The sequence below is a fragment of the Suncus etruscus genome, chromosome 5 (genome assembly GCF_024139225.1).
Source record: "Suncus etruscus isolate mSunEtr1 chromosome 5, mSunEtr1.pri.cur, whole genome shotgun sequence".
Classification (NCBI taxonomy): Eukaryota; Metazoa; Chordata; class Mammalia; order Eulipotyphla; family Soricidae; genus Suncus; species Suncus etruscus.
This window is the reverse complement of record NC_064852.1, coordinates 123770018-123784898: the sequence shown is the minus strand read 5'-3', so window position 1 is coordinate 123784898 and position 14881 is coordinate 123770018. Positions and strand designations below refer to the sequence as shown.

Genomic DNA, 14881 nt, shown 5'->3' with positions numbered 1-14881 from the left:
ACATAGGATTATTACAACACAACTCAGCAGTAGCAATGAATGTCAGGATTCACTATGAAAAACTGAGGGGAAATTGCAGTTCATCTATAACTCAATGCCTTTCCAATCTATCATTTAATAATTGATTAAAGACCAGAGGGACCAAAACAATGAAAAGGAAAGGAACAGAGACTTTGGAGTAGTTTCACTACCTGCTGAGTTCTCATTGAGACCATTACTAAAAGTTGTTGCCAAAGAAGAAAAATCAACCAGGAGTAATATTACATATCCAAACAAGTTCTTAGCTAATAGAGATAGGAACACACAAATTTTATAATGCAGTGGGGCCTTAGCCCCTGAACATTGTCATAATGACTTGGCTTAGGCCTCAAAAGAACAACATTGTCCATTCACCCCTGAACCATAGATACCATCTATGGAAACAACCACGGTTGTCTATACCATCACCAAGAAGCAAACCTCTATCAGGGAAGACCCTACTGCTGCCCTAGCATTGACTTACTCCAAAGAGGGTTCTTATGACACCCAGATGACGTAGCAATAGCAATAACCTATTTTCAGGGCAGGGTTCTCTGCTTTGCCACTTAAAGGTGAAATGAAACCAGAAGATGCTCCACATCATCCAGATTTGGATGTAGAATCTGTACAGAAACCAGGATCTCTAACTACAGAAACCTGACAACAACAACCATGATTATGTGAAAAGCTTTTACTGGGACAACCATGAATGACTCATGAGTTGGACAATCTAGTATGCCTGGAGCTCAGGGTTGGTCTTATGCCAGAATACTTCAGGGGTAAGGTTTCCCTGTATTTTGGCCAAAGACTTTTCCTTTCTATTTCTCTTATATTTTTCCTGGCCTATGTAAACAACAACTGCCACACACACACCTTTTTTACTGTATTTTTATCTCTTACCTTAAAAAAAGCTTACTAAACCTTCTGCTATTTTAATGATTTCATTGGAGATAGAATAATTTTCACAAATATACTTGCTATTAAACTTTTTCTTTTGTCTTCAATTTTTTTATTCTTCTTTCTATTTTAATAACTTTTCTGTCATCTTGACACAGATGCATCATAATCAGTTATGTCAATTATGTGATGCATTTTCTTTAAACTTAATATATACATATATATATAAAAGAAGAAGCAGTGGTAGATAAAGATAATGATAAGATTCAAACACCAGATCATTTTACCTTAGACCTAATGAAATGGATCAAACCTACGGGAACTAGCTAAGAACAGGATAAATGAGAGGCCAGGAGTAAGAATTTCATTGAAAAAGAACCTTCGTGGTGCTTTCTTTATTGCTGTAGTGCTCACTGGATTTTTTTTTTATATATTTCCTTTTGTATTGTTGTGGTGTTTCACTTTCTTTTTTCCTTTCTGCTCTAAAACTGAGATTGAAAGCCTCTAGAAGGACTCCATCCATATTCGGCTTATTTGATTTTTACCCCATTTTACTGCTTTTCTTTTCTTCAAACAAGATCACATAACTTGAACTACCTAGTTCCGCCTCTCAAATAGAGGGGGAAATAATGGAGAGTACCAAGACCAAACACTCGTATGATCACTAAGTAGTAAGCTAGACACAGAGGAGACCACTTATACTAGTAGCCCGGAGGGTGAAGGTGAGGGATATGGGATGCAAGATAGGAAAAGGGGTGGAGGGAGGACAACTTTGGTGATGGGAATGCCCCTGATTTAATGTTAATATGTACCTAATATATTACTGTCAAAGATATGTAAACCACTTTGGTCAAAATAAAAATTATAAAAAATAGAAAAAGGTCCTTCGTGTGCTGTTCATCCCCTTTCTTCTGTTGGAAGAGAAAACTGCATTTCCTCTTTCGAAAGGGAACAGAAGAGGCTTTGGAAAACCACTCCACAAGCCTGGCACGCTGAGCATCCCCCGAAGTGTGTGTGTGGAACACGGGCAGGAGAGCTGATTCACAATGTTGACACCTGAAAGTCAAGGGAATGCCTGCAGCTGCTCCTGAAGACAGCATTAAAGAATGGGGACAGTAAGAAAATGCCTTCTTGCTGCTACCAGAACAAATGTGTGTGTGTTATCAGGCCAGATACAGAGCTCACTGCAGAGGAATCATTTATCAGCCTTACTGAATAGGAATCAGAAAGGATCTATGAGCTATTCCTTTTAGAGGCAGAAACAAAGTCAGCACCAGTCAGTCAGAGAAGGTATTTTCCACAGGGGGGAGAAGATAACTCCAAAGAATCCATAAAACCATTGCACAGAGAAACAGAACTCAAGAAAAGTTGGTGTTTCTGGAGGGACAAAAGGTCTTCAAGGCACCACAGCAATAGAAAGGTCCAAAAGTGAGCACCAGGAAAAGAAGGGATCATAATGTTACAAACATCAGCAACATCTAAGAAATCAGAATTAGGAGAGCTGGGAGGAAGAGGCCCATGAGAAAAGTGATGGAGAGGACAATTAAAGGGGTGGGTGGGGAGACTTATCAGACAACTGATGTTTTCATAGAAATTGTTGTTTAGGGATGATTGAGTTATTTCCAATCAATCCTTCAATGAGTGACTTTACCTGTAGCATCGATCAGTGAGTGGGGTAATAACCAGCCTAGGGGAGTTACCCAGATATTCATATCCATATCGCAAACTGGCATTGATCATCTTGGTTTCTAAATTATTCTCCTAGGATAAATCAGACAAAATGAGGTTCACTTAAATAACAAAGCTTAAAATAATGTGAAATCTCCAGCTCCTTAATCCATAACAGTCATATAAACATCATCTTTAGAATTCACTTCTTTTTTTTTTTTTTTTTTTGTGGTTTTTGGGTCATACCCGGCAGTGCTCAGGGGTTATTCCTGGCTCCACGCTCAGAAATTGCTCCTGGCAGGCACGGGGGACCACATGGGACGCTGGGATTCGAACCGATGACCTCCTGCATGAAAGGCAAACGCCTTACCTCCATGCTATCTCTCCAGCCCCTAGAATTCACTTCTAACACATCAGTTGTCAGTGGTAATTTCTTTGGATAAATAATTAATTCCATGCTTTCCATTTTTCCAACAGCATATATTTCAAAAAATATACTTGGCCTAGATTTTCTTTTTTCCCATTGGAGAATAGCTTATCATTTTATTATTTTACTGCTAAGGAAACTGATACTTAGAATAAGAAACTTGTCCAAAGTCATACATCTGGCAAGTGGAGAATCTCTTAACTTAAAATGATGATTCCATAGTCTAAGCTCCTCACCACTGCATATACTGATTCTCATGTTTTTTTCTGAGCTGGGTTGTCTCTTTTCTTCTATAAGTGTCCTACAGCCTCTCCATTAATACTTCTGTAACAACTTTCAGTTCATATCTCTAGTCATTAGTTGTATCTACTCACTGTTAACAGGTCTAATCTATGTTATCCATGACACTATTATTATTCTTTCTGCTTTTCCTATGACAACTGTCATCACCCACCATTAACCTTCTATCTTGCTCCTGATAAAAACTTTCCTTCCTGATGAGGTTTCTGGTTCCTTCAATGAATCAACAAAATAAAATTTTAATGACTAAAAGACACTAAAACAGTCCAGTCTGATCGTACCCTCCCTCTATATATCAAACATAGATATAAATATGTAACTTGCAACTATTCCCAACATTTTTGCAGATTCGGCAAGCATAATGACTCATTTAAATGAGACATTTTCTATAATTACTTCTAATCTCTGTGTGTCTATAGATGCACAGTTGAATGCAGAGATTGCTTTATAGCTTCTGCTGCTTTCATCTTCAATCTGGAAATGCTTATTTGGTCATAATCAGCTATCAGCAAAAATAATTATATTACTGGCACTATTTTCCCATGTGAGCAAGCAAATACAAATTGAAAAGCTATGAGATGAGCTGAAATTGCTCTGTCATAACATTGGGATGGCACTTACTTGCCAATAGTACCTAAGTTGACTGAGCCATTCAAAGTCCGTCTCATTGTTGACCTTCTTATGAACCAGTGTTCCGAGGACATCTCTGGCATGGACATCCAGTACTACCAGCGCTCCCAGGGTAACGCGGTTCTGCTTGGACAACTTACCACGAACCAAGGTGACAATGTCATCAATTTGCTTGTTGCATTTTTCCAAATATTGCTCAAGAAACTGAAAAATGCAAGATATCATTTATCCTAAGTAATCCTCTCTTTGAATAGAAATATTTTTAGCTAGCAAGAGTATTTTCTACATATAATTATATTTTCCCAAATGACATGATGTTGAAAGACTCCATTTTTTATTACTACTAAGGTTTTAGGTGAACAAGCTCAGATTGGTTATCAAAGAGAGGACTTGGATGTACCCCACTGTCCTTTTCTTTGTCTATTCCTACCCTTCCTCTATACTCTGGAGTTCTATTAATTATTTATTTTTCTTTAGGGGTCATGCTCAGTGGAGCTCAAGCTTACCGTTCACTCTGTGCAAGGCTTACTGTTGTTCCCTATGTACCACTCCTGGGGAAGCCCAGGGACCATATGTAGTACTGGAAATAAAACCGAGGTCAGTCATGTCAAAGGCAAGCTATATTCTAACCCTGCACTGGGGCTTCAGAGAAACAGTGTGTCGTACTGCCAGCCTCTCCTTTCTTCATGACAGAGTGGGAAAGACATGTGTGAACCCATGAGACATTTCTCTTACTACAAAGCTAGTGAAAATGTACTTTTCCCCAGGCAAGGGAGACTCAACATGTGCCAATCGGAAGCTACAAGACATTATGTCTGCTGCAGAATAAGTCTGTCAACGAATAGTATGAAAACTAGGCAACAAAAGAGGGGCTTCAGGAGAAATAAAGCCTGAGATTCTCATTCCAACACTTCTTTCTTGTATCTCAGGAGCCCTTCTAGTACTTTTGTGTGCTGAGTAGAATTTGTGCCACTCAAAATATAAATAAGTAATACATCTAACAATTTGCTTTCCAGTGTGCTCTGATACCAGTTCCAAGAATCTGACTTGCATTAAGGTGCCTTTTCTAGTGGATTTTTCAAATGACAAAGTGAAAATGGAGAAGATATTTTAGACTGAAAACCAAATTAAAACCAATGAAAACTGCATTTATGAGACGTGTCAAGGAAAAGCAGTTGTCTCTCCTCTCCAAATATATTTAGTAAACAATATATATCAATGAGTTTGTCTTATTATTTTAGGGTCCATTAAATGACAGCGATGAAAAGAAAAGTATTGTCAACAATTAGCAAACTTTTGAAAAACAGAACTGAGAACAGAAAATTGTCTGTTTCATTTTCCTTGGAGTATTTTCTCTCTTTGTTGTGGGACCTGGGGTTAGTTGTTGCAGGGTCATACATGCAATGTGTGGGGACAAGGGTCATTCTAGGCAGCGCTTTTAGGTACCCAGAGCCACTCCCAAGGCTAGTGAGTAGATTGTGGTAAGATTCCCCTGCTGTGCCAGGTATCTTACTTTGGTTCTCACATAGCCAGTACATGTGTTCTACCACTTTGGCCATATCCTCACCCCCAGTTTTGTTTTTAAGAAGTAGTTTTGGGATCATAATGCTATCAGGAGCCTGAAATGTGTGCCTTGCAAGTCAAGGACATGAGTTTAATTCCAGCATGGCCTGGCTCCCTTAAGTACTATCAGGTGAGGCCTTGTTGGCTGATTAGTTGATGCTTCCTAGTTACCTCATTGGTGAAAGTAAAAATGAGAATCTTATCCAGGACTCTCAATTTGAGGTTGACACTGATATAAATAAAAATGAAATGTTGCAACCTAACAGTATAAGTGATACATCCATAAAAAATTATCACTATTTATACAAGCAGAATATACTTTTCTATACTAGAAAATAAAATTTAGGCTTTAATCACACTTCAGATGATAAGATATATTCTTTAGAAAGTATGTAACTTGAATCAATGAGAATTCAGAGTAGCTAGATGGGGAAAAATTATAACAATTATTGATCATATTTGTTCTATTTTTAACCCTTGTACATAATTTTATACAGTGAATCAATGAATCTGAAGATAACTACTACTGCGTTCAGCCAGAATAAATATAATCTAGAATTGATTATTCTAATGTACCTAATCATCTACATATACAGTGAAGAACTAGTCCAAAATTATATCAATAATTCCCATATCTTGAGTATTATAACAATGGGAATCTATTTTATAGCTTCTTTAATTTCTTCTACAGACTTGTTACACAATTAACATGTATTGAACAAATAAAAGGTAACATAGATCTTGAGGTTCTCAGGTCCTCTGGCAGTGTTACACTGTGTCACATGGAACTATTAGAAATTGAACTCAACATTCACACAATGGAATGTTAATGCAACTGCTAGAAAAAAAAATGAAGTTGAGAAATCTGCCTATACATGGATGGACATGGAGACTATTATGCTGAGTGATATGAGTCAGAGGGAAAAAGAGACACAGAATAGTTTCACTCATCTGTGGGATTTAAGAAAAATAAAGTACCCAGAAAAATAATAATACCCAGAGAAAATAGAGATGAGGGCTGGAAAGACCAGCCCATGATATGGAGCTTATCACAAAGAGTGGTGACTTCAGTTAGAGAAATAACTGCACTAAAACTGCCATGACTATGATAGTGAGAGAGAGAAATAAGATAGACATGCAGGGGTTGGGGGAACGCGGGGTTAGGGGGAGGAAATGGGGAACATTGCTGGCAGGAAAGTCACACTGGTGAAGGGTGGTATAAATTCAATGAATGAAACCCAACGGTGCTTAAATGAAGAAATTAATATTTAAAAAAAGAAAAAAGAAAAAGAACACTGAACTTCAGGCTGCTTTGGGTGTTGGCAGAAATCGGAAGCAGCCAGTCTGCTACAGGCCCCAAGAGTCTGGGGCTGCTCTACCCAGTTCCTTGGTTTCAAATGTCAACCACACAACAATCAGAGAAAAGTCACTAATACACAAAGTTCATAAACAGATGCAAATCCCAAAAGATAGAATGAAAATGCAGCAATGATATAAAATACTAAGAGCTAGTTCATCGTAATGCAATTACAGAATCTGAATGGAGTGGTTGTGAAAGAAGGTATGAAAACAGAGCCAGCATGAGGTGCACACAAAGCTGACGAAGGGCAGATTGAAGTAGTATGATACAAGTAGATTAAAAAAGGAATTCATTTTAATCTAATTTAATTTAAGATCGTGAAATTTAGCAGTGAAAACACTGTGGCATGGTGTCACATGAAAGCTTCCACTAATGAAATGGACAGTATGACAAACAGCAATAATTAGGCATGTCTTGCTAAGTCATGGCTCAGGGACTAAGTCTGTAAAGCTAAGAAACCTCAAGAAGCAGTTGCTCAAGACAAAAGCACAGCCTCTCCTATTGCTTTTTGATGGGCCACATAATCACAATGTATTATGGGAGTGGGGTGGGGATGACTAGACAAACAAGTAACACTGCCTTACTGTCCCTGGATACTATCTTAAACCAAAACAAACAAAATTCTTCTTTGTACCTATATCTATAGCCATTATAGTAAGAATTATTCAAAGGTAATTCTGAGAAAGAAGAAACTGATAATAGGAATGCTCTAAATTATATTCCCCTTGCCCCAGCTCTCAAATTATGCTTGGCAGCCAAATAAAACCATTAAAGAACTATACACTTCATTGTCATGCCCAATTCCTAGGTTGTTGGAGTTTTTCTGTTTGTATGCTTGCTTTTAGTTTTTATTCTTAGACAACAACAGAATAAAAATATGGTTTTGACAGAAGTAGAGGTCTGATAAATATTCATAGAGATTTGGAAGGTTTCCACAAATTATTTGCCCACATTTGCTTCTTTGTTCCATAGAGACCCTTCCCCTCCATTAGTAAGTGATAGGATGGGTATGATGGTCTGGGCTTCTGCAAGCAACTACTTATAAACACCAAACTTTCAACAGAGGAATCCCTTTGCAAGGGGCTGGTTAAAAGGCAAAATAAATTACCTGAACCCACAGAGGAAAACCATAGAAATGTTGTAGCTAGCTAATGTCTCTTTTTTAATTGAACAACATCAGTAAACGTAATATTAGATTCATAGAATCAATACATTAAGCAATTTCATATAAAGAAACTGTACAAAAGAAATCTTATTTATTCAAAATTCATATATTAAGTATATGGGTCAATAGTTTTTAACTTTATATTTAGTCTTATAGCATATTGCATTAATTGATTGTGTATGTTAAATTAGCATTACATGCATGGAATTTAAGGATATAGCTATTTGCCCAGATTCCATTTGCTAATATCTTATTGAAGGGTTTGACATATGTTCATCAATTACAATAATCTATAATTTTCATTTTTTATGCTGTCATTTTTTTGTTTGGCTTGCTACTAGCTTTGTAAAATACAGTGCTAATGGCCTTGTAAATGTGATTTAGATTTAATCACCTCTTTTCAAAAAATTTTTAAGCTTGAGCAAAATGAATACCACATTTTTCAACTTTTATAAAAGTAACTAATGATTTTATCTAATTCTAATTTGACAAAACTCAGTTACCTATTTATGATGAAAAGACAATAAAATGGTAACAATGAATTTTCCTAAATACAATAAACTTCATAAATAATAACCCACAGCTAATATGACATTGAATCATAAAAACAAAAAGATTTTTTTCAAGAGACTTGGTATTAAACAATGATGTGTACTCTCATTATTTTCATAATATGAAAATTCTCATAATATTCATAAAATTCTCATAATTTTCAGCACAAAATTTTTTACTGGAAATGTAGTTACTTCTATTTCTATACAAGATGACAATTTACTATACATTAAATAATACCTAAAGCACTGCTAAACACTATTAGAATTAATAATTCAGAACAGTAACATGGTATATAGCCAATATTTGTAAATATGTTGCTTTTCTATACACAATAACTTGGAGAAAGAAAAAATTAAGAAACAACCTGTCTACAATTGCATCCAAACAAGAAAAAATACCTGGGAGTAAACATAACAAAGGAGGTGAAATACTTATACACTAAAATCTGTTAGACATGACTAAAGAAATTGAAGACAGAGAAATGTAACAATACATCATATTGTAGTAGACATAAAATGGCTATCTTTCTAAAACAATGTACAGATTCAACACAATGTCTAGAGAGATGAATTAATTTTAAAACATTTATTGATAAGCCAGAGACTTGCAATTATATGACAAGATAATAAATATTAAAAGAGTCTGATACTGGAACATAAACAATAACATAGACCAAAGGAAAGGAAGCTAAAAATAATCCTAAATAATCTATGCTAAAAGTGTTGAGACCATATACTGTGGAAAGAAAGCCTCTTCAATAAATTGTGCTGGGAAAACTAAATGGAAGGAATAAAGGGATAAAAGGAAGGAGTGAGGGAGGGAGAAAAGTAGAAGAGAGGGAGGGAGGAAAGAAGGAAGGAAGGAAGGAAGGAAGGAAGGAAGGAAGGAAGGAAGGAAGGAAGGAAGGAAGGAAGGAAGGAAGGAAGGAAGGAAGGAAGGAAGAGGAGGGAGGGAGGGAGGGAGGGAGGGAGGGAGGGAGGGAGGGAGGGAGGAGGGAGGGAGGGAGGGAGGGAGGGAGGGGGAGGGAGGGGGGAGCGAGGGAGGGAGGAAGGAAGGAAGGAAGGAAGGAAGGAAGGAAGGAAGGAAGGAAGGAAGGAAGGAAGGAAGGAAGGAAGGAAGGAAGGAAGGAAGGAAGGGAGGAAGAAAGGAAGGGAGGAAGGAAGGAAGGAAGGAAGGGAGGAAGGAAGGAAGGAAGGGAGGAAGGAAGGAAGGAAGGGAGGGGGAGGGAGGGGGAGGAGGGAGGAAGGGAAGAAGGAAGGAAGGAAAGAAGGAAGGAAGAAGGAAGGAAGGAAGGAAGGAAGGAAGGAAGGAAGGAAGGAAGGAAGGAAGGAAGGAAGGAAGGAAGGAAGGAAGGAAGGAAGGAAGGAAGGAAGGAAAAGAGAGATGAGAGAACCTCAACAACAGAAATGTATTTGAAAACTCAACTCCAAAACCAAGGTAAATGAGTAGGATTACATTTAATTTTAAAAGTATTTACATAACCAAAGAAACTACCAACAAATTGGCTGGTAATTTGGGAGTAATATGTGTCCATGATAATAATATTTTAATTTTAATTTTATTTTTATACAGTCATCGTGATTATAAAGTTATTTGTAATTGGCTTTCAGTCATACAATTTGCATCCTCTTCAAAGGTATTTCACAAGGTGTCAAAATTCCAGATACAGATAAACTCAAATGATTCAACTATAGATAAACAGCCCTAATTGGGGAAAAATACGGGCTAAAGTTATGACGAGACTCCTCCCCAAGCAAGACAGAGAATCCACACACATGAAAAGAAGGAAAACACAATAATTATTAGGTAAATGCAAGTTAAAATTACAATGAAGTATCACTTGACTACAAGAAGGACATAAATTTTTAAAATTTGAAATAAGTATGTTATACTGAGAAAAGGGAATGCTGGTACATTGAAAAACAAATTGGTGCAACTTCTATATAAAATGAAAAGGAGAGTTCTTAAATGTTAGAGTAGAGGTCCTAAGCTGATCTAAACACCACTGAGCTAGCCGTCTGGCATAGCCCTGGATGTCGCCGAGCATGATGTCCCAACATGACACAGAGTGGCCCACGCTGCACCCAACAGAAATGGATATGATCTCTATAAAAATAAAATAATAAAACTGGAATTTCCACATAATCCAATAATAATACTTCTTGTAGGCATTTATCCAAAAGATGTGGAGACACTAGATTAAATGGATATTTGCAACCTTCTAGCAGCATGATAGATTTTAGCTATCAATCAAAATGTTCATTGAAAGCTCACTGGATACAGATTTTTAGTATTTATACTCAATGAAGTTCCTTTTGGGGCAAAAACGATAGAACTGGAGGTCACTGAGCTTTGTTCACTTTTTTAAAATAAGTGAATTATGGCAATAATAATCATTACAAATGATGCAAATCAAGGGAAAAAGAACTTACCATTTGTCCCTGTGAAATAGCATTTTGTACTTCTAGAGTCCAAAAGGTTTGGGAGACACAGAGGACTGTCTGTCCAGGCCAGTCTTTTACCCAGATAATTCGTTCAAAATTTGTGTATGCAGTAATTGCATCTTTAATTACCTAATTGAAAAAGAAAGTGCTAATGATGAAAAGTTTCACACTTTACTTGAAAAATCCATTACAAGTTCAACCTAATAAAGTCAATATATTGATATTACGCAAATTTTTATTTCTTAACTAGTGGCTGTAAATATGTAACCAGATTATTTAAATGCAAATTTACTCATATACCTCTGAGCCAAAAAATAATATGTAGTATCTTATTTTGCTGATACATTATCATTATTCATTTCTGATTTATGTAAGATATTAATAAAATTATATTTTATGTATTAAACTGTATTGTATGTTTATCTAATTTGAAATATAGTATACAGTTTATATATAGCATATAATATTCACTTACTGACTTTATTTATAGTAAAAAATTTACCAAGATATAATTTAATTAATAAGTACAAATAAACATATTGTAAAACATAAATAAATTCAGATAATCTCAAACATTCCATCAAATTCAGAGATAATAATTTTCTTTTAATTTAATGAGCTTCCCACTCAGTCATATTTGTATATGCAAATGAACACTTTGAAAACACACAATTCCTCCAAAGATACTCTCATATTTCCAGACATTACTTCCTTACAATTCTGGAGTTTTCTGGCACAAATAATGATGACAGAGATAAATGTATATAATTCATTCAAGGAAATTGATGTCTATGAACAGGAAATCTACCTTTTATACTTTGAAACATAAGTTTTGGGAGGATTTTTGTTTTTGTTTGCGGCCACAACCATTGATGCTCAGGGTTTACTCCTGGCTATGCGCTCAGAAGTCGCTCCTGGCTTGGGGGGACCATATGGGACACAGGGGGATCAAACCTTGGTTCGTCTTAGGCTAGCGCTTGCAAGGCAGATGCCTTATCTCTAGCCCCACAGCTCTGACCCCCAACTTTGCAACATAGGTTTTAAGTGTAGTTCATATACATGTTTATCTACATGTGTTTTCAATGTACTGACTGATGTATGAATATTTTTATTAGCAATCAGTGAGGAACAGTCTTATTAAATGCTTCTATCCAAAATAAGCACTATGAAGAGATTATATTTACCTTCATATTTAAAGTTCTTGAACATTGTCAAAATCATACATTTCTGGGGCTGGAGTGAGAGCACAGCAGTAGGGTCTTTGCCTTGCATGCAGCCTACATGGACCCCGGTTTGATTCCCCGCATCCCATATGGTCCCTTGAGCCTGCCAGGAGAGATTTCTGAGTGCAGAGCCAGGAGTAACTCCTGAGCATCGCTGGGTGTGACCCAAAACCTCCCCCACAGTCATACATTTCTGAGAACAATATAAAAATGATTAATCTTTCTGGACATTTGTTAGTATAGGATATTTTAGAACTAAGCAGCTTAAGAGGAATTTTAATCTAGCTAGGATATTTTGGAGCTGAACAAAGATGAAGACTAGTGACTATATAAGAAAAAAATTTTAAAGCAAGAAGATACTGAAAGGTCAAATGAAACTGAGGGAATAGAAATCAGAAAAGAATAGAAAAGTATGGCATAGAAATGTGAAATATATATTATTTATTCCATTCTAGGTTACTGTAGTAAAATACACAAGGATGACATTAAAACTTGTATAATAAATTTTATATAACTGGTTGAGGAGAAATATTTCATAAAGTTCATAAGTATGGCTAAGTATATAGTGATGACTACATGTATAATATAAATATAATACATATATGCCTTGTTTATCCTTTAGAGCTGTGTTTTTCAACCACATTAATGTGCTGTGAGATATTGTCTGGTGTACTGTGGGAAAAATTTCAATTTCATCCATAATATGCGGCTTCAGCTCATGAATAAACCAATCAGATAATAATTATTTATTTTATTATAAAGTAATTATAAAATAATTTCTTTGAGTTTATTTAATTTCTTTTTTATAATCTCCACAGTTTTTTAATATATTTTTATTTAAGTAACATGATCATATTTGGGTTACAGTCATAACCGAACACCCCCCTTCACCAGTGTAACATTACCCCCTCCCCCCTTCCCATCCCCTGCCTGTATTTGAGACAGGCATCCTACTACAGTTATTTGTTTTTAAGTTCAGTAAGTTGTATTTTTTTTCCTTAAAAGATAAGAGCAAAAAATATAGTAAAGGTGTGATAGTGGCAATCTTGTTTGCATAGGTCCAGAAAAATGGGGAAAATGAAAAAAAAATCCTTGACCTGATTACAAAAACGCCTCACCCCAGAAGTTTATTGGCATAAGACAGACTCTGGGTTCCAGGCATACCAGTCCATCCAACTCCAGTCATTCTCAAGGTCCCGGTGAAACTTTTTCACACTTTAGCTATTATTGGTATCAGATTCTTTTATTTAAAGACTCTGGATTCTGTGCATTTCTTTCATCGATGTCAGGCTGATGTGCAGCATCCTCTACTTTCAGCATACCATTAAATGCAGAGCAATCTGCCCTGCATGCAGACTGGTCCTGAGTCATCTGGGTGTTGGGAGCACTCTTTGGAGTAAGTCAATGCCAAAGCAGTGGTAGGTCTTCCCTGGTAGAGGCTTGGAGCTCTGAGCACACAGCCAGGATTAAACCCTGAGTACTATCAGTGTGACCCCAAAACAAAGATGAAAGACAGACCCATCAGCCAAAAAATGTCTAATGCGAAAGTAGCACTGCGTATGGTTGCAGCATATGATCTGACCTCATGACCAAGTTTCTATGATATGGACAATATAAGGCCCACTTTGCCAGTTACCATAAGAGTAATTATCATAATTAACAACATAACTATATATGATCACACTTTATAAAAAATTAGATAGAGGGGCCGGGCGGTGGCGCTGGAGGTAAGGTGCCTGCCTTGCCTGCGCTAACCTAGGACGGACCGCAGTTTGATCCCCCGGCGTCCCATATGGTCCCCCAAGAAGCCAGGAGCAACTTCTGAGCGCATAGCCAGGAGTAACCCCTGAGCCTCACAGGGTGTGGCCCAAAAACCAAAAAAAAAAAAAATTAGATAGAGATAGCTTCCTACCTTATGGACAGATTTAATCATAACTCTCTCTAACTCCAGCAACCACTTCTCCACTTGACCTCTAGCTTTAACCGTTGAAATGGTGTCAACAAGTTCCACAACTTCTCCTTCACTACTCTTCATGTGAGTAATATCTAAGGTTTCTGTAAATTCTACCTTGGCAATTCCTTCAAAACATTTCTTCAGATGAGGTTGCACCCTGTTGGGAAGAAGAGTTTAGGAAAATTAGTCAAATAAAAGCAACCTCTTAAGTATCAGTGCCCTCTGGGTACACTCTTAGCTTAAAGCTACTAAGCATGTGGCATGTGTAGTTGCCTGCTGGACATCAGGAAGGCAAGTGCTGAAAAAGAAAACAAAAGAAAAAAGCACAATTCCTGCTTATATGTGTTATACAGTCCAGTGGGAGGTCATCATTAACTGAACAACCACAAAAAGATCTATGAAATGCACAACGCTTTCTTTGTAACACAATGAATGAAAAGATGACAAAAGTAACATAGGCGCAAACATTATCAACTAACTGAGATACCAATGTGAAGAATATTCAACATCAAAAGGAGCTGTTTCATCTGGGACGTTGATACTGCCTGCAGATTAGCAATTAAACTTAAAGCTTACATACTATTTACTAAATCTACATCTTTGAAGGTACCCAACACTTTAGTCTATTCATGGCAATATAGATCATACAGAACAAATCTCCTATTCTTTGGAGACTT

General features: G+C 36.7%; 1 protein-coding gene across 1 annotated transcript in view; it reads right to left on the bottom strand.

Annotated features, from left to right (window-relative positions):
- The window catches only part of DNAH7 (dynein axonemal heavy chain 7), a 283116-nt gene that overhangs the window by 192368 nt on the left and 75867 nt on the right, over positions 1-14881 (bottom strand). Inside the window, exons 19-22 of the mRNA XM_049772925.1 lie at positions 14163-14361; positions 11016-11156; positions 3932-4144; positions 2567-2676 (exon numbers count right to left, since the gene is read on the bottom strand). Coding sequence (XP_049628882.1) covers positions 2567-2676; positions 3932-4144; positions 11016-11156; positions 14163-14361 — 663 coding nt within the window. The remainder of the gene's footprint in view (positions 1-2566; positions 2677-3931; positions 4145-11015; positions 11157-14162; positions 14362-14881) is intronic.